We start from the raw sequence: 21,321 nt of genomic DNA, 5'->3' as shown, positions 1-21,321 counted from the left end.
AGAAGGAAATTTCATGTCGACGAATCTGCAGTGATACCAAAAATAGATGTTATGTGGCGTCCTTTTATTAAAGGTCTGCCAAAAATTTAATGAATAACTTTTCAGTTAAATCTTTAATTAGATCAAACACATTTTCATACATTTTGCGAAAAGGTTGCTCCACACTGGAACAAGAACACATCAAGATTATAAACGATTCATAATGAATATACTAGCTATTTAATGGGATTACTTTTAGGTAACTGTTTCAAGTATATAATCAGGGTTGGCAAAAACCCGGGTTTTTTTAAAAAAAGCCCATGGACCCAGGGTTTTGGGTTTTTTAAATAAAACTCAAAAACAAACCAAGTAAAGCTGGGTTTTTAAAAGAAATGTGTTTTTTTTTTGTCTTTTTTTAGGGAAAATGCGGGGGTGCTTGTAGCATATTGTAGCGGAAGTATATGGATAAAGCACAAAAAATGTCTTGGGCTGGAAAAAGCTGGAAAATTCAGTGTTTTCTGAAGAATAGTAAAAAGGACGACGAAACCCAAGAATGGTGAAGTTTCAGATTTTTTAGTTTCTATGATTACCAGCAGTTAGGGCAAAGTTACTTCTCGAGTGATAAAATCTATTGTTCGTTCATTTGTTTTTAATTACTACATTTTTTTTTTTTTTTTGCACTTTACTTTATTGTATTTCATTTTGACATGCAAAACTACTGTAGAACCTCAAGTAGTTTAAATCCCTTTTTACTGTACTCCAGCTTAATCAAGACATTTCTTTGAATTTTATAGTGCCTGTTTTTCTATTTCTGTGTACAGAGTACGAAATATTAAACTTTTTCGTAAGATAATGAAAATACTGTACATCCTATTCTGTTTTCTGTTTTACCGTTTGTAAAACCTGTTAATTTCTAAAAAAATATACCTTGTTTATTCAAGATTTGTGACGTGTTGGTTTGCAGAAAATAATTCACATGAAAGCCTTTTAGCTAGAGTAGTTTCCTCTGTACAATCCACAAATATTGAGAAAATTATACGTGACAGGACTTAGTCAAGATAATTTGAGTTATTTATTGACCAGTTAAAGAAAAAAGTAAATATATTTATTTAAAATCTTTGAAGTATTTTTTAATGCCGTTAAGAATTAAGAAATACTATTCAAGTTCAAAATTCCTTTTTTAATGTCCATTGTCTGTGGTGAGAATAAATAAAAAAGAAGTTTAAATTCTAAAAGTATTTAAATTATTTAATTTTTTAAAAAACTTCTCAGAAAATTAAAAAAAAACCCCTAAAAGTGGGCTAAATAATGGTTTTTTTTAAGGGAACCGGGACGTTCTCGGCAACGAAAAGAGTCAAATTTTTAGTTGCAAATCATGAGGTGTTTATTCGTTTTAAAATCAAGTGTGACTTAAAAGCTATTGTGTATGGAAAAAATGTAATCTTCTCATCATAAACCAGTAAAAATATTTTTTTTCCTTAAAGAATATATATTTGAATAGTGAATAAAAAATATATAGTTGCACGATAATTTGAAAATTTATGACTGCAAATAGGTACGCTTAGCAAATACAATTCTGAATTAAATCACTCTAAACTTCAATTCTATACAGGTAAAAGGTCACAAATTACAGTGAACCTATTAGTTTTCAGTTACCTTTAAATAAAAAAACCACAAAAAATGTTAGAATATAGTATTTCATAAAATCCCGAAAAAGTACGATATTTTTCACTAAAATTAGCCTCCAAAAAATAAAATAGTACCAAAACAAAAGTAAAAATATGTTTAACACATGCAAAATGCTTGTATATGTTATAATACAAAGTTTCATAATCATACATTGATATGAATTTTATCTAAGCGTACCTAAAGTTCAAAAAAATTAGTTTTCTGAAAAACGGGAAAACGTGTTGACCTTGACAATGTTGGTAAGCATGCGATACGCTTCCCAAACTGCTTACGCTGAGGCATTTTCTAAGTTTAATTTATGTAACTAGAAAAAAAGAGTAAAAGTAACTGAATCATGAAATATTTGATGAAAGAAACAGTAGTTTGTGTCAACATTCAATCCAGATACGGTCCCTTTAAAAGGGGCGTGGCTTTTTTGTTTACATTTTAAATATTAATTAATTAGCTTTCGGATACCCACACAATATATAATTTTTTGGAATTGGGGAAGTGTCCCTTATTTTATGCAGCTAAAATTGAAAAATCGATTTTTTGAACGTATAAAACGTCCCGGTTCCCTTAAATGGGTTTTTTCAAAAACACCCAATGGGTCCAACCCAATTGGGTCCAATTTGGCCAACCCTGTATATAATAGAGCAAAACATAGCACAGTATCAGTACATGAAAAAAAATGTGAAAAGAAAGGCTCTAAAAAATAAATAAATTTAAAAATATTTTTTATCCGTAGAAAAAATCCGTAGATTAATCAAAGATATAGAAGGTGTCATTAACCCTCCCCCCAACAAAAACAATAATTCTGACCATTATTAAGTCTAAATAAAACCTATGAAAAGATAAAAATGATGGTAAAAACAATGAACGCTCTTTAGAAAACAAACAAAAACATTTTTGTCTGTTTTGCAGTGATCAGTCATGACAATAGTTTTTCTTGTTGCTAGATACATTTCAACTTATATCGATATGAAAATTGTTTTGAAAGAATAAGGTAACTAAAAAAACATCTAAACGAATTTCACAGAGCAAACTTGTAGTCATTTACAGTATTTTTCAATACATTCCACAATGAGTAATATAGCTTTCCATTTTTCTTGCAGAACCATTATTAACTGACTTCAGCATGACAGATGTTGAACAATTTACAATATAACTCTCATTAAAAACTGTACCAACTTCCATTTATTTTGTCAAACATAAAGCGAAAAAGGTTTCTTATAAGCTGGAAAAAAGTTTTTTGGTAATATGGCGTAGCAGTGCAACATGAATGATACGTTACATTAGTGATTCTCTAAACGCAGCTGATAGAATAGTTTCTAATGGTTGTTTTATTCAAAATACACTTTATTTGAAATTCATAAAAGTTTAGGTGAGGGAAGATAATTCAACACTCAGGAAATAAATTTTAAAGTTTAAGGAAAATAAGCTCGTGAGACAAATGGCTAGGTTGGAAAGAAAGTGGTGTAAGTTTTCTTAACTTAAAAATAAGGAAAACAACGTAAGTAAGAATTTTCGAAGAAATACTGACACGTTTTTCGAGTGAAGCCATTCTATGAAATATCTTCCATTTGTTGAGTAAATTTTTATGTTCATACCAGGGGCGTCCTGAACTTAAATTTTTGGGAGGACAGAAAGTCTCAATTTTGCCAAATAATGATTATTTTGCCAAATGGATCTCCAAATTTCGTCAAATGATGAAACGTTTGCCGAACAGTTTGCCGAATCATGATAGTTTTGCGAAATTGTCACACAAAGTGTGCCGAAAGAGGACATTTTGGAAGGTCACAGTGACCTCCCGTGACCTCACATCGGGGTGCCCATGGTTTAAGCTCGTATCTTTCTGCATGGAAAAAGCTACTACTTATTGAAACTACGAAACAGATGTCTACAAATGTGTGCTTTTTAGATTGCTTATATTGCATTTACTTTCACGAAAAAGGTATTTACTTATGTCTCATGCTGCCTTAGTGTCGAGAATATCAAGGTTTTGTATAAAAAACTACAAAAACTGCATTTTAATGTAGGAATTTTTTTTTTTTTTTAAGCATCAACTTTCATTTAAAGATATTTAAAGGTAGCTTTGAAGTAACGTTAAATGCCTTACACCATTGATTAGCTATTCTTACGACGAGTTTAATTAAAGAAAATAAATAAATAAACAAAAACAAATACAGTAAAGTTTAGATAACCTAAAGTCCCAAGAGACCGTCTAAAACGTTCAAATCGTTGATAGTTCAAGTGATAGGGTGTTCTCAGAGTCTTAAGAGCTTTGGATCTAAATGAAAACTTCAAGATAAATACTACTCGAGTTAATGTGATTCGAGTTACGGAGAGTTAACTCCTCATGGTAAGTTTGAATTAACATACAATTCTTGTAAGTTTGAATTAACATACAATTCTTGTAAGTTTGAATTAACATACAAGTCTCGTAAGTTTGAATTAACATACATTCTGGTTGTTGATCCAATTAACGACGAGTAAACTGACTTACATCATTATAATTCTGATTTAATCAGCAAATCTGATTTAATCAGGATATTAGATATTATTATATTTTTGAAGGTCCCAATACAGTGTATCATATTGGTATTTATTTGCACCCGGATGAATTAATAAGAAGGTATTAAAGAGAAACCCAAATTTGCTTTTAACTGATGCTAATAATTTTTTGACTTACGCCACAATCATGTAAGTTCCTCGAAATGACAGGCAGTAAGGGTTTTCAACAGTGAAGGAAAAAAGCGCATTTAAACTCTTTCTTACAAAATCAATTACAATTAGGGCTACGAAACTAAATGCAACATTTTGCAAAGAGAATCTAAAAATGGGATTTTGTTAATTTAAAATCGTAAATAATATCAGATAATTATGAACCATAGAGGTAAAGAGCTACGTATAATTCAATTTTTCAAATTTAATTCCAAAGCAATGCATATAAAATGCTTTTCGTAGAAGTAAATTACTTCAAATAGTGAAATGCGTGAAAATATTGAAAAATGTAAAGTCTCTTGCGAAAACAAATCGAACAAAACAGGAATTTTGAAAACAACAACAAAAACTCGTTTTAGACAACGCATCTTGTGTTTAAATTGAAAGTAAAATCTTTGAGATGTTTTTTAACCTCACTACATTGAACTTCATATTTTCCTGCTCTAAACATCTTTTCATCAATCGAGCTACGCTCTTTTTAAAGTTAAACATTAAAAAAATCAATGAAGTACAAAATAGAACATAACATACACTCTGTTGCAACATTTTTCATTAGTGTCATACTGAAATTCTACTTTTTGAAAATGTCTGCACTTTCCTTTTAAATCATCTTTATGAGAGAAATTATGTAAATTCTAAGTGCTTCTCAAAATGTCAAACAAATCAAATGATCAGTATGAATTTCAAGTTGTAGTTACAGTCGAGTCCCGACTTACGCGAGGGATGCGTTCCAAGACTCCTCGCGTAAGTCGAAATTTCGCGTTGTGGAGAAATATACGTATACATTTCTTTTAGAAGCATACCAAATTTTTATAGACACTTATAAACACCCTTCAAACTGCTTTAAAGCATTCCTCAACTATACACGAAAGTTTCTTACATAAAAAACTGAATTTTTACTGTATTTAAAAAATATAAACTGTTTTATTCAACATGAATAAAACATGAAATAAATTTGTTCAATGTTCAAGCATATAGAGAATCTTGGTTTTTCTTTTAATCAGAAACTTTCTCTTTCTTCCCATCTTCACAAACTTTAGATGAAGGTACCACTAACACGCCATTATATTTCAAGTAACTTTAATATTTAGAATGAAAAACATAAATAAATGAAAGATGCTGAGTGGTTATTTGATGCACTAACAACGCGATGCGTAGACTAGTTTGAGGTGTGAATTTTCGGTGTCAGTGATGCTTATATGGATATAATAACATTCACGAAATCAGTATTTAGTAGCCAATAATGAAGCCGATACTTCCTTCCAAAAATTTTCGTGTTGTGGACGAAAAATTCGCGTTGGCTCTGAAATTCGTTGCTCTTGAAAAATTCGCGTTATAGCCATTTCGCGTAAGTCGAATCGCGTTGTAGCGGGAGTCGACTGCATTTCTATTTATGAGTAGATAAAATTTTCTTCCCGGAATCCCTCATCGCTAATTACTGTTTCAAAGGAACAATTATGATTTTTTTTTTTTTTTTTTTTTTTGTTTAATATTACTTGATTTTCTTTTATAAAGAATAGTGAGTTTTTCAGTGCAAAAGCTATGAGCTTTCACTTTTATCCTTTTTGAACTGAAAAAAAAGGCTTCTTTAAAACCCTAAAACACCTGTCTGCATTTTTATTTGTTGAAAATAATCGTTTTTTACTATTAGTACTAATGAATGGTTTTCCAAAATATTTAAATTTGAATACTTCATTTTCAACTAAAACTCAATAGTATGTATAAAACATTTCCCACAGGAATCGATTATTTCAGAAGAAAAAATATAAAGATCTCAGTATTTGCCAATTATTTTATGCATGTCCTTTTTTTCTCAGTTATTTCAAAAATATTTCCACGAATCAACAAAAAATCCCTGCTTATTCCATAAACGAAGCAGGAAAACAGCTTCGGCTTGACTACTTGATTATTTGTTTCTATAAAATTAGAATGATAACTAGGGGAATGTGGGGCAAAGTGAAATTGTGAAATACTCGTAGTTACTTTGCTTTTAGCTCTACCTATCTAGTAATATTTTAACTATGCTGCAACACATGTAGTCTATTCTAGTCAAGAAAAAATTACCTTTGGAAATCAAAGAATGTGATAATATAAGCAATTTTCAAAAATTGATACTCATACTGCAATATTTTCTTATAAGTCAAAAATTATTTTTTTTATTATTAAATGCTAAAGTTCTTGTTGTTAACATATTAAATAGTAATTAAAGCCTACTGATATCCAGCGCAGTATTTATTTGATTAATACTAAGCTTAATTATATCTTAAATGCTTTGTACAGTTAGTCAAGTGCATGCGGGGCAAAGTGGATGGGCTGAAGTAGTTCATTTCATGTACTTTTTCTACCTTTTAACAAATCACTTAATGATTCATTTAAATTTTATATCATTTACATTCCTTCCCCTAATAGGTTTCTTATTTATTTATTCTTTTACTTATTTTCTTATTAATTTACTATTTTATTCATTAATTTTTTTTCATATATTATTTATTTATTTATTCGTTTATTGTATCGTTTCTTTTTCATTTATTCATTCATTATTTTATTTACTAAAAAATATCTGAAACAGTTGATTGGAAAGTATTTCATTGCAAAAAAAAAATCGATTTTTCACTTTGCCCCATGAAAACAAGTGAAAAATGTCCACTTTTTTTTGAAGGTAAAATTTACTGTCAAACATAAAAAATAATGTTTCAATGCAAGTTTTATCTTAAAATACATTGTTCTTTCTTTATGCACTATATAGCTTTCAAAACGAATTTCCAATTTGCTCATTTTTAAAAAAGAAAGTTATCTTAACTATTTCACTTTGCCTTACATTCTCGAAAAATATGTTTATTTGAACGTAGAATATTTGCGCACACCATGTAAGCCTGATGTAATTGACGATTAAGAGAAACAACTTAATGTAAAATAAGTCATTTATAATAATATCATAAAGCAAACTTCATTGTAAAATGTTCTAAAAGTAATAACAAAACGTAAAATAAGTATTTGAAATGATCAATAAAAGATTACATATTTTAAAGATATCCGGATGAAAATCTCGCCTTAGCGATGATCCATGGTCTGAAAAATGAGGTGGTCATAATCTTACAATCCCTATTTGTTAGTGTTGTCATCCTTCCTCCCCCCTCAAAAAAAAAAGCTACGCACAGAAAATAAAAAACAAAATGTAAAGAGTCAACTACAAAAAAAAATCAAGTAATTTTGTCAATTATTAAATGATTAACAGCTGTTTAAAGCTCATGTTGGGTATACCGGACAACAGGCCTAAAAGGGAAACCACTGTTAGAAAACGTGTAAAAAACAGTTTAATCCGGGAAAAATTTGATTGACTTCCTTTTACTCCAATTTAGTGATAATAGTGCCTCGGAGTAAGCAAAGAAACACTTTAAATATTTTCATCCCAAGTTCGTTGCAAACCGAAGCAAATAAAACGTTTTATACAGATAAATTTTCCCAATATTGGCAGTTTTAATATGATTCAATGGTTTATACTTTAAATACGGCCAAATTGAAAACAGATTTAAAAAATGTAAGAGTGAAGGCTTTCACGGCCGGTGTCAATATTATGAAAGGATTCCGGGCTGTTGTGTCTGAGTGTATATTCTCCAAACGGAAATACGTGGTCGTATTCCAGCATGTCTTAACGACCACGTATTTCCAGTGGAACAATGACATCTATGAGCAGATAGACGGTGTAGCCATGGGGAGTCCATTGAGCCCTGTAATTGCCAACTTCTACATGGAGAAATTTGAAGAAGTTGCACTCAGCACTGCGGAAAAACAACCGACTTGCTGGCTCAGATACGTCGACGACACTTTCGCGATATGGAGCCATGGAAAAGACGAACTTCACCGATTCTTGACTCACATAAACAGCCAACATGAGAATATCCAATTTACGATGGAAACCGAAAACGACGGGAAGTTGCCTTTCCTGGATGTCTTAGTCAGTCGCAGAGATGACGGATCCCTAGGCCATCGTGTTTATCGCAAACCTGCACATACTGATCGCTATCTACACAAGGACTCTAATCACCATCCTCGACAGAAGAGAGGTGTAATGAAAATTTTATTCGTGAGAGCCAACAGAATCTGCGATCCGACTGCTATCGAGCATGAAATTTCCCACCTCACAAATGTTTTCCAAGCCAACGGTTTTTCAAAGCAAGAGATCATAAGAGCCTTCCACCCCAAAATAAAAAAACAGCCACTTAAAGAAGATCCGATCAAGTCCACAGCCTACCTCCCCTACGTTGAGGACGTCACTGATAGAATCGAAAGACTTCTGCGACGCCACAATATCAAGACTGTTTTCAAACCCACCCACCGAACCAGCGACTTATTACGATCTGTGAAAGATGCAAGAGATCCCTTGTCCGCCGCAGGTGTTTACAAGATTCCCTGTTCCTGCGGATCTACCTATATTGGAACTACTAAGAGAAGCGTCAACACTAGAATCAAAGAACATCAAAGAAATTGCCGACTAGTCCACACTCAGAAGTCAGCAGTCGCAGAACATACTTTTAGTGAGGGGAACCATGACATCAAATTCAAAGAGACAAAAATACTTTCAAGGACTTGCCATTATTATGCGAGATTGAACAGAGAAGCCATCGAGATATTCAAACATCCAAATAATTTCAACAAAAAAGAAGAAGGAATAAAGATAAACAAGCTCTGGCATCCCATACTGAAAAGGATCAAAACAACAAGAACCTCCAGCCAATCAGAAACAAGGACGGACCTTCAGCTGAATCCCCAGCAGCCAATCCCCGAGCAGGAAAAGGAGAGCCTAAGCTCCAATCAGGAAGCGATGAAGACAGACGTTCACCCGCCAATCCCAGTCCAGAACCAAGAGGACCCATGCCCTATAAATGTTGACAGCACTTCGACACTTGCATCAGTTGCCAAGAAGTCTCTTCCTTGGAAGTTACGAACTCGGAACCACTGAGGATGGCTGCCGCAGATGCAGCCGAAAAGTTTGGAGAATATACACTCAGACCACGGCACAACAGCCCGGAATCCTTTCATAATATAGATTTAAAAAAAAAACTGCCAAATTTGTCGCCAAGTTGGCGACAAAACTTGGCGATATATTGTCAAGTGTTTGCCAAATTATAACACCACTTGAGTTTGCATTGAAATTAGCAAAGCTTTTACTCCAGAAAGGTGTAAAAGACCCCCCCCCCCTTGGGAATGTCCGAATGTAACCAAAAGGGGGTATGCACAACTAGATTTCACTATGAGTCTACGTACCAAATTTCAGCTTTCTAGGACATACCGTTTTTGAGTTACGCGAACGCATATACGTACATACACACATACGTATTACATACGGACGTCACGAGAAAATTCTTTGTTAAACTCGGGGATCGTTAAAATGGACACTTCGGGTGTCTATACGTTCTTAGGCATATATCCACGTGTGGTCGGATTGAAAAAAAAAATCATTCGGGGGAAAAACGGAAACTAAGGCCGATTTTTGAATGAAAATTTTTTCGCGAATACAATACTTCCTTTTTTTGTTTACAAAAGGAAGTAAAAAAAAAAAAAAAAAAAAAAAAAACGGTGTCGAGCTTATTTTGGTACTAATCGCCTAACACCGACTTTGCTAAGTTATTTTGTTGATTAAATACTATCTGATGTTTTATTTAACAATTCGCATAGTTAGGTATTTGTTATCATGTAAATTTTTCAGCAGCCTTATACAAAATAACTGAAAATTTTACATTCTACACTGCTTGACAATTGCTAAAAAATAATTACGTTTTTTAGAATAGTTAAGAATAGATAACGATTAAAGAAACAGAACAAAATATATAGTTAGTAGGGAGGATGTGCCTTTATTATAAGCACAAAATAATACAGATATTACTGCATCAATGGAGTAAAAACTTAAAAATAAAAAAATAATCCTACTTAGATGATTTTCATACAACCACAAAAAATAATCTAGGTGAGAATGATGGAGACATGAGTACCTTAATATGATGTATGATTACCAGGGACACTGATACACAATTTACTTCTGTTTGTTACTGATGTTCTGCAATTATGCATGATGCCTGCCCACAGCATGACGCCTGGGCCGTACCGATCACGTTCGCAAACAAATTTTTGTGCATAACGTGTTCCACGCTCTTTCCACAGTAGTTGGTGACCAGAATCACTTGTCACACTGAAGCGAGATTCGTCAGAGAACATCACTCTAGAATAATTTTGATGATCTCACCAACATGTTCCTTACACCAGCGTAGCCTCTCTCGACGATGGCGTGGTTGAATTTGGATGCGACGCACGGGCTTCCGTGCATACAAACCGACATTATTTACTCACCGTAGGATGGTTCTTGTAGAAACATGCGTACCGGTAGCGGTTGTTAGATTTGCAGTGAAATTTCCGTTCCTTTTTGCCATGACGAGGACTACATAGTGATCCTCTGAAGGTGTGGTGCTCCTACCACGACCCCTGGCATGCTTTTGCAAAACATTTCCACCTTCAGCGGCCGTCTTTAATCGGGAAATGACACTTTTTTATACACCCATTGCAGTAGCCACAGTGGTGACACTTTGACCTGCTTCCAGTCGTCCAACCGCTCGTCCACGATCGTAGATACTCAAATGATGTCTTGCTGACATTTTACTCTTAAGTATTTTAAGAACCAAACAGAATTTCAGAGAAAAACCTTTTTTAACATCCAGCACTATTTTTGTTAAAAACCAAACAGCGTGAATTTTCGTACCAATCTTGAGCGTGTATGCACTGTCTTTTATACAGATAACGGGTCTTTGTCTACCACGCCATCTGAACTTGAATTTATTTCCATTGGCCAGGTGGTTGAGGTACAAATTTGCATAAATCACTTGTTCCTTAGCAATTGTCAAGCAGTGTAGGTGTTGCTTACAGAAAGGAAATAAAGAAGAAAAGCCAAGATCGTGCTGCAGAAATAATTTGGAAATCTTACCTGTGAAATAGTAATCGGCCGGTGCTTGGGTATTTTTTCCATAATCCATCTTAGGCACAATCATATTTGGATTTTTATAAGAGACCTGAAAGTAAAGATACAATGAGATGGTTATATTTTGCAAGGAGAAAAACAACTATTACTACGAAATTCAATTTGCAAATTCTTTTTATCAAAACCTCCTGCGTTAAAAGACCGCTAACTGCGTTCAAGATCGCTAACGTTGGGAGGAGCAAATGTTGGATTAATACCGTTGTTTCCGATTAAAATTTGCACCAAGTCATGTTTTATATTAAAGTTAAACTTACGTAAAATGAGGGGAGGGGGGAGTCTGTTTTTTAACTAGTGGAACTCTTTATACCTAGAAATAAGAGAAAAAAAATATTTTTCTTGCTCTAACATTAAAAAAAATCACGGGGAAAATGTATAAAATGAACTATTCTTTATACTTTTTACTTAATTATACATTCCCCAGCTACTCATTTTATGTGCTGTCAAACTGGTATGCCTTTTACATAGTTTTTCGAGTTAATTTATAAAGGAGAATTTTCGCCCGGAACCAAATATTACCTTAATATTTTCGTTGCTTGTGATGAAATTAAAAAAAAAAACATAATATTAAAATCTATATATATATAAATGAATGTTTGTATGTCATACATGAACTCAAAAACTACCCGGCAGATTTGGCTGAAACTTTCGCCGTTTGTTATTTTTGGTACTGGGAATGTTTATAGACCAGTTCGAAAAAAATCCGAAAATTTTTTTTTCATGGGGCAACGTGAAAAATGAATCTTTTTTCGAATGATATATTTTTTATTTGATTTTTAAAAATATTTTTTGTCAAATAAATGAGTAAATAAAAGAATTGTATGAATAACTAAAGAAAATGAAAAAAAAAAACACACACACACACATATACAAATTCAAAAATTAATTAATAGGTATACGAGAAAAAATGAAGTAATGAATAAAATTGTGGATGAATAAGAAAATAAGTGGATGAATGAGAAGATGAAGGTATTATTAAATGAAAGAATGCAAATGCAATAATTAATGAATAAATACGCAAGTGATTTGATAAAGTATTGAATAAGAAAATCAAATGAGCTATTTAACTTTTCCTCTTCCACTTTGTCCCGAAAGCACTTGAATAAATGTACAATTTATTTTAAACACAATTAAGCTTAATATTAAACAAATAAATGCGGCACCGAATATTACTAGATCTCAATGAATAATTAAAACGTTAATAGCAACAACTTTATCACTTTAAACAACAAAAATAGTTTTTGACTTGCAACAAAATATTAAAATATGAATATCAATTTTTGAAAATTGCTTGCATTATCATATTCTTTGATATACTGAGGTAACTTGATTGACATAGACTGTATGTGTTACTACATAGTCAAAATATTACCAGATAGGTGGCGCGAAAAGCGGAGTAAATATTTCACCATTTCATTTTGCCCCGCTTTTTCACTTTCCCCCACTTTCCCCTATATTAGAAGATACACGTATTTTCCTTTTTATATGAGTTTTAGTTGATAAATTTTGACTTATCCTGAATATATTTTACTTATTGTGCTTTTGAAATGAATAACTATTAATAATATTAAGGATAATATATTTTCTTAACGAATTTATAAAAAAAAAAAAGTATAGTAGTCGACTGTGTACCTGCAGCAATTTGAATGAGAATAACTTCGATTGTTAAAAATCGTATGCTTTTTTAGTCTGTTGAAGTTTCAATTAAAAAAGTAAGAATTATTTTTTCCATTTTATTATTCCTACTATAAAGTTTCAATATAGTTGATCTATATAAATAAAACAGAGAGACATGTGTATGCTTCTAATAATAAATCTAAAGTAGTTTAAATCTTATCTGAACCATATTTATCTATATATATATATATATATATATAAATGAATGTTTGTCTGTATGTCATCCATGAACTCAAAAACTACCCGGCAGATTTGGCTGAAACTTTCACCGTTTGTTATTTTTGGTACTGGAAATGTTTATAGACCAGTTCAAAAAAAATCCGATCGATAGTTCCTTTTTTATTCCAATTTAAGTCACAATCCATTGGATAAATACGAATAAAATTATCGGCTGCAGAAATTAATTCGCCTGAAAGATCTCATTGATAAGAAGTTAGCTGTTGCCATTTTTCTTGAGTTTGAACAAATAAATTCTTTCTTAATTTTTTCATGTCTTTTTATGCAACGGGGGGATTTAAAACTTTTTCTATTTGATATTTTTAGCGATTGATTGATCTTGCAAACTGCGTGAGTACAAAATTTGAGTATAGTCACGGCTTCACTTGATACCTGGACCGATTATTATAAAAATTGCTATATATATATGTATTTTTCCACGGAGAATTCGCATACTATGCTCATTGAAGCCACTCGCCACCAGGTGGCACTGCAGAGTAGCCCCGTTCAACCGATTGTCATGAAAATCAGTATAATGATGTATTTTTTGTTGGCGTAGCAACGCGCGTTGGGTACAGCTAGTATTATATAAATGATCAAAGTAGTACGTGAATAAAGTTGTATATGATGAATAAATAACAAATTAAGTATGTAAGCGAATGTAAATTAGTAAACTAATGATTTTGTATACAAATAAAAACTTAAATGAATCAAAAAGTGAATTCATAAACAAGTAAAAAGTTTTATAATTCCAGTTATTTAATCATTCTAATTAATTCGAATGATGCGATTTAATATGGAATTCAAGTTAGTTTGAATTTTGCCCAACGGAAAAAAATTTACGAATTCTTTCGTTGAGCGAATAAATAAACGAATGATCAAAAACATGGAGTGATCAATAACTGAATAAAAGAACCAATGAATAATTACAAAAGTGTTTGAATAAATGAGTAGATGAAGAATAAATAACAGAACAAGTATATAAACAAATGTGTAAGAGTAAACCAATCATTAAGTAAATATATAAGTAAATGAATCAATAAATAAATGAAAACACTTTTTATATTTTAATTTTCACTATTTTTCTTCTATAGGCACTAAACTAATTGTACTTAATACACATATAAATTAAAAACATGTATGCAAATTCAGGAAAATTCTACTACAACCGGATGCAAAAAATGTAAAACGCTATTAATAAAAGCCTTACCAGGGCAATTCCACGAAAAGTGACTCTCACATCCCAAAAATAGTTTTTCACATAATGTAGAAACTAACCTTATTTTTTGACAAAAATAAATAGCTACACTTTTCAATTTCATCATCAATTTTGAGTTTGAAACATTTTTATATCAGATTTCAGCCTTATTTGATAACATTTAGACGAAGTAAAAAAAGTCATTTTTAGTGAAAAAAAATGTAATAGTCATTTTTTTTACTTAATCATCATTTTGTTTCGAAAAAAAAATTATCGAATAACAGGATCACAAATGATTTATTATAATTATAACTCATTTTTTTAAATAAAGACTTTTGATAAGTTATCAACCCCCCAAAATATGCAGGTCACTTTTTATTGGCCACACACGTAACGCAAAAGGAACGAAAATTTTCCTCCAAGGTCAAATTGGAGGACTGGAAAAAAAATCTCTCACATCATAAATTGACTTGATACATAATACCCGTAACCTGACTTTTATCTTCAAACATTTGACAGAAAATTTTTAACGAGGCTTCTTGAATGATGTCACACACGTAATGCTCCTGAATTGTTCTCACTATAAAACCATTTTTGGTTGGTTGGCTGGTTTATTTAATTTTTATGGCACAAGAGCCCTTGAGGGCTATATTGCGCAAAACGTTTTCTTTATTTAATATTATTTATATGAAGTCATGACATTGTAAAAGTAAATTTGTTTTGAGGAAAAAGGTATAAAACTTCAGTACTTTAAAATAAGTAGTGAAGAACATGTAAATATTAAAAGCATTTAAATGGATAAAACCATAGGTTGACAGTAATCTTGCTTAACAAGAAAAGGACAAAATCACATTTTGACGACCCAAACACTAAATTAAAAAGGAGAAACCTATCTCCTGGGGGAAGGAGAACAAATTGCGATGGGGTGGGTCCCCCAGCAACTCCTTCAAAGACGGATTAAAATAATTAAAATATTTAAAACGAACTTGATTAAAATTTGGGCAGATACTTAAAATGTGCAACACTGTCTAATTTACATTACATGTAATGCATGTTGGAACTGGTTAACAACATAAGAGGTACTTATGGGTGAATCTGGTATGACCGATGCGTAGTCGAGCTAATAAAACTTGTTCTCTCCTGGTAAGCTGCATTGATTTGAGACCTGTAGTCGTCGAGGGCTGGATTGAATGCAATTTGTTTTGTGTTTCAAGATTCCAGTTCTGTAGCCAATGTGTGTTAAGACATTCACAAATGGCTTTTTTAATGTCCTCAAAAGGGACACTGTCATCGGTTTGGATAGTTACAGCTCTGGCAGCCAGATCGGCTGCTTTATTGCCGGCAATGTCCACGTGACCAGGGATCCAACAAAAGAGTACGTGAAAATTATTTTGGATAAGAGTTTTGTATCCAAACCATTTTTGCGTACCATTTTTACGGAAAAAAAAGTACTTTACATAATTCAACTAAAAATATTGTGCGCTGGCACTGAAACCAAGACTCAACGAGTGTTGCAAAAATAAATAATAATAACAATAAAATTAATAAATAAAAAAATAAGAAATAATTGTTTATTTCATACCCAAAGAGCAACATAAACTAAGTATTCGCAATCTGCATACTTTAAGATCAAAATTACAAAGTTCTATTTACCATAAATTGCACGAATATGTTTTGATAATTTTTGGTTTTTAAGAAGAGAAGTGAATAAATCCTACAGATGATTTAAAACATTCCAGATAGTTTTAAACCACATAAGTAAGTGTGAGAAGTTCGTAATAGTTTATAAGCTTGACATTATTATTTAACACGTAAACAAATGAAAATTGATTTCATCTTCATTCTTTATTTTGTGAATATATCCTTACTGTTTAAGTATTTACTAGATGCGTTGCCCGGCGTTGCGCGGTCTACCCTCGTCCTGTGTCAAGTGACGCGTTTTCAAGGCTTAAATGAAAAAAAAAAAAATGTGTAAAATTTCCCGTCAATGCGTAGAAAAGAGCAATTTTATGCCTCAAAAATTAAGTTCAGAAGTCTTAGGCTTTTTTTTAATGCAAAAAATGTTATCGTTGCTAATAATAGGCCTAACTATACGGTTTCACGGATTTTCTGGCAAAAATACCCTAGGAGGGTTGACACCCATAAATTAACGAGCAAAAATACCCCTATGTGAATTCTTGAGCACCAAAGGACCTCTGCGCCAAATTTGGAAAAGATCCGATGTTTACTAAACTTAAATAAGGAACCCCCCCCCCTCCAGGGGAACAAAAATCTCTATGTGAGTTCCTGAACATCAAAGAGCCCATGTGCGCAATTTCGCGAAGATGTGACGCAAACTGTGGATTTTTATTTTGAAATGCCCATCAACTGCTGCAAGCGGTCACACATGTAACGCTCTAATGTCACACACGTAACGCTAATAAAATATTTTTTATTGCTATTGTACGAGATGTAGAAAAAAAATATGGAATACTTACTTGATATACTTAGACACATGCACAAAAAATACTGTTAATTTACCTTTTAGAACTTCACAGGACATTACAAAATAATATGATATACAGCTTATTTTCATATTTTACGAGTCACACACGTAACGCTGCATTTAAAATTTTATAAAAAAATTTAGGATTAACCTATGAAAAAATAACCGCCTTCTAAAAACTCTTACATATGTTCTGTTACTTCAGAAGAAACTATTTAGAAACATTTGTAAAATATCATATTGGTTTTTATTGTTTTTATACAAAGAAATGGTGTTAAAAAGTCACACGTAACGTTGGAATGGCCCACCAGTTAATCATTAATCAACATAGCAAATGTCAGTAAAAAATATGACCTTGATGTAAACTGATTTACAGGGACAGCAGCAGAAGAATAATTTTAATAAGTAAATAAGTGGTTTCTTTACGTTACAAACACGTATTTTTGTATTACAATCAAGACATTATGTAATTTCAAAAATTGACACATAGTCGGTAAAAGTTAAATGCTTTAATTATTATTATTTTGATTATTATTATTTATATAACATGTTTTTTGCAGGTACTAAAGCGTAAAAAAATTTAATTTATAAAAAATATTTAAACAAACATTTAATAATTAAATAAATAAAACGCAAAAAATTGTAAAAAAAGTTGAAACTGCCTAACTGTTGTCCTAAATTTCGAGAAAATACTCATTGAATGTGAGAAAACTGGAATAAAAAATATTCAAAAGATTCTTCTGGCACAAAATGAAAGAAAAAATTCTTTCATTCATAAAAATATTTCTAAATTACGAAGTCTACAAAAGCGAAATGTTGTTCAACGCTTTGAGAAAGTAATTCATCATTTGCCTAACTTAAAGCAGTATTTATGCATGGACGCAGGCCAATTCTCTTTCATACTTTTTAACAATAGAAGACGACTCTAAGATATCCAACCGATATATATATATATATATATATATATATATATATATATATATATATATATATATATATATATTCTTAAATTTAAGTTAACTTATTTTGTTCCAATGGTAGGACAGCGCTTGCTAAGTGACTAAGAGCAGAGTTTAACGGTCTGATTTTCTCTTAAAGATTAAATGTGTTTTTGGCCGAATGCTATTTTTTTTTAGTCAGAAATATTTTCATTAATCAGTGTTTTCTCCCAAATGGATCTGTTCTGGGGTATTAACTAGTAGAAATTTGTTAACTTGTTTCGTTTTTTAAATCTTTGTCCGTTTTTTCATATATTTCTCCATTCTCTTGTTTTTGTTGAGTATGAATCTAGAAGAGAATCCGAATGGGAAAAAATAGTCTCACTTTTAAGAAATTTTTATGTACTTTACTAAGATATGCGCTAATAAATTAATGAATATTAAATTATTAAATTTTAAACTATTGTAATTATTAAATAATTATAATTCAATAATCAAAATAAATGTTTGTTATAATATTTTTTCAATTATTAGAAGAATTATTACATCATTATAATTATTACATTGTAATAATAATAATAATTTCATTATTATAATTATTATATTATAATAATTATAATTATTTCATAGTAATAATAATTATTTTATGATTATCATTATTACATTATTATAACAATAATTATTTTATTTTTGTAAATATTATATTATTATAAAAATAATTATTTTATTACTATAATTATTATATTAGAATAATAATAATTTTTTTGTTATTATAATTATTATTTTAGAATAATAAATTATCGTAATAAATTACTTTCCTTACTAAATTATAAAGGTCTAATGATGGAGTCTTCGAAATACACAATCGACGTTTGAAATTTTAAGCAAAGGCTGAAATAAATCTAATGCCATAATTTTAATTAAATTGCATTTGTGCGGGGGTGCTGTTTCACAAATTCGTTAATTTTTTTCCAACCATACAAGCAATGAATAACACGAACACTTACTTTATATCAAAAAGTGCCGCAGCACTTGCAAGCAATTCGTCTAACTTCCCTTTGTTTCAAGACTTATCGAATAAAAATGACCATGTTATGTGCTTTCGTGACAACTTTTCCCTCGAACGATTTTCTGCTGCTTTTTACATACGATGTGCAACACTTTTTTCTCGAAAATTGTGCCACACACGCATAAGCGTATTGAATTTTCGTTCAATACTAAAAGGCATTTCTGTATTTAAGCAAATCAACAGACATTCTATAATTTGCAATCAAAAATTGTATTTTAATTATTTAAAATTTCATACGGGATAGTTTTCTTTGTTGACTCTGGTAGTTCATGAAATACATTTCTATGCTCACAATAACATATTTTGTAAAATGAAACAATATTGTGCAACTCCAGTAAATCAAACTAAAAAGAGAGAAAAGAAAGATTGGAACAACAATACCTATAGCCATAATAACAGCAATAACAACAGAAACAATAATAAAAAAATAACAATATTAATATTAATAATAGTATCAATAATATAAATAATAATAGGATTAATATTAATAATAGTATCAATAATATAAATAATAACAATAAGATTAATATTAACAATAGTAACGACCACAATAACAATAACTAATAGTTGCAACAATAATAATAGAGATAAAAGTATTTATAACAAAAACAGCAATAATAATAATTATTATTTTTATAATAACAATAATAATGCTAATAATAACGCTTCAGAATCATGAACATTAATAACTATTTTGTTTCAAACTATGCATTTTAAAAATATGAAACAATTTTAACTCAAAAGAATTTAATTCTCCCCTTAACATCAAAAACATTTTTTTAAAGTCAGTTTTATATATTTAATGTCTATTAATTAGCTTTAAAGTATTAAACCGACATTTTACTCAATCAGACTTAGTGATCTCACTTGATGTCATTAAATTAACATTTTTTTTAACACCAGGATACACATACATACAAACAGATTTCGTCAAATCACGAGCTCCAGGTCAGCCGAACGACTAATAAATACCTTGGCCAATAGGTTTTTTTTTCTGAACAAGAATATTGTGGAAGTAAAGTTGCGCTGAATTTTCCTCTAAACTATGAGAAATAATTTTTTTGGCGCCTGAGTGCTTTCTCTGTGCCTAAGATTTTCAATTGCTGTTCTTTTTTTTTCTCGCAAAACAACAATGTTTCTCTTCTGCACATATAAAATTTAGCAACACATTCAAACCATTTCCCCATGTCATTCATAAATACATTTACTGAATAAATGTCAAACTTACAGAAACACAAGTAAAGAGCACGCTTTGAAACTAAAACGATTTCACGAGTGGAAACGTTACAAATAATCTAGTAACGTGTGAACAATATTTTAAAACAACAGTGATAGAAATATAGTGCCATATTTGATTTCCAGTTCAATGCAATGTGTCAAAGACGTTTGAAAATGCCTTGTTTTGCAGCAAAAAAGTATTTCAGACAAATGTATTTTGCCATAAATCATAAATATTATATATTCAACATTTCAAGAGAAATGTTGTGTGAACCGAAAACTATCTTAAGTAAAAAAGGAAAGGGATAGCAAAAAATGAAAAAGAAAAACACGGCAAACTTACTGTTTGAATAATTTTGGTATAGGTATATGCATATTTGCTGATTGTGCTATGCGACCAAAGAGTGGAACAAATTGAAACATTTCCTCTCAAGTAAGTTGGTGCTTTAAAAGTCCCGTATAATGCGTATCTGGAAAAGTTCTTTAAAAAAAAAACTTTAAGAGGAAATAAACGTACAAACTTTCAAAGTATCCTAAAGCAGTTTTATGATTTCAAATAGGTACAATACAGTAAATTACCTTCGACGTACTTTTCAGTTGTTCAAGCATATGAAAAATCTTTTCATTTTCTTTAACTATCGGAAACATTTTCTATTCCTTCCCATTTCACAAAATTTACATAAAAAGCCTGCTTAGGTGAAATTTTGTTTTATCAGTTTAATTAGAATTGAAAAATAAATTAAATTAGTCGTTCGAGGTGGTTATTTTATTACACTAACAACGTGATGTTTAGATTAGAACTGTGGGGAGCTTCCGCTTTAAGAAATGCTAAATGAAAAGTCCATTCACGCAACCAATATTTAGTAGCGAATACCGAAGGCGATACCTAAGCCCGGTGATAACCTTTCGAAAGTTTTATTTTGCAGGTGAGGAGTTTGCGTCAGCTCTGAAATTCGCTACTCATGAAAAAATCGCGTTATAGCCATCTCGCGTAAAACGAAGCAAGTTGCAGTGATACTCGATTATGCGGTCAGACAATCTCAAGCAGATAACTTGAAATATCCAGCCTAAAAACTTTCGAAATTGCCGGTTACATTGTATTTACCAGCCATCCCAGTCTTATTT

General features: G+C 31.1%; 1 protein-coding gene across 1 annotated transcript in view; it reads right to left on the bottom strand.

Annotated features, from left to right (window-relative positions):
* LOC129226665 (TGF-beta receptor type-1-like) overlaps positions 1–21,321 on the bottom strand; it is a 608,447-nt gene that overhangs the window by 581,541 nt on the left and 5,585 nt on the right. Inside the window, exon 2 of the mRNA XM_054861294.1 lies at positions 11,345–11,429. Within this exon, the coding sequence (XP_054717269.1) occupies positions 11,345–11,429 (85 nt within the window). The remainder of the gene's footprint in view (positions 1–11,344; positions 11,430–21,321) is intronic.

This window comes from Uloborus diversus, chromosome 7 (assembly GCF_026930045.1).
Source record: "Uloborus diversus isolate 005 chromosome 7, Udiv.v.3.1, whole genome shotgun sequence".
Lineage (NCBI taxonomy): Eukaryota > Metazoa > Arthropoda > Arachnida > Araneae > Uloboridae > Uloborus > Uloborus diversus.
The sequence above is the reverse complement of the archived record's forward strand: the minus strand, read 5'-3'. Positions and strand labels throughout refer to the sequence as shown.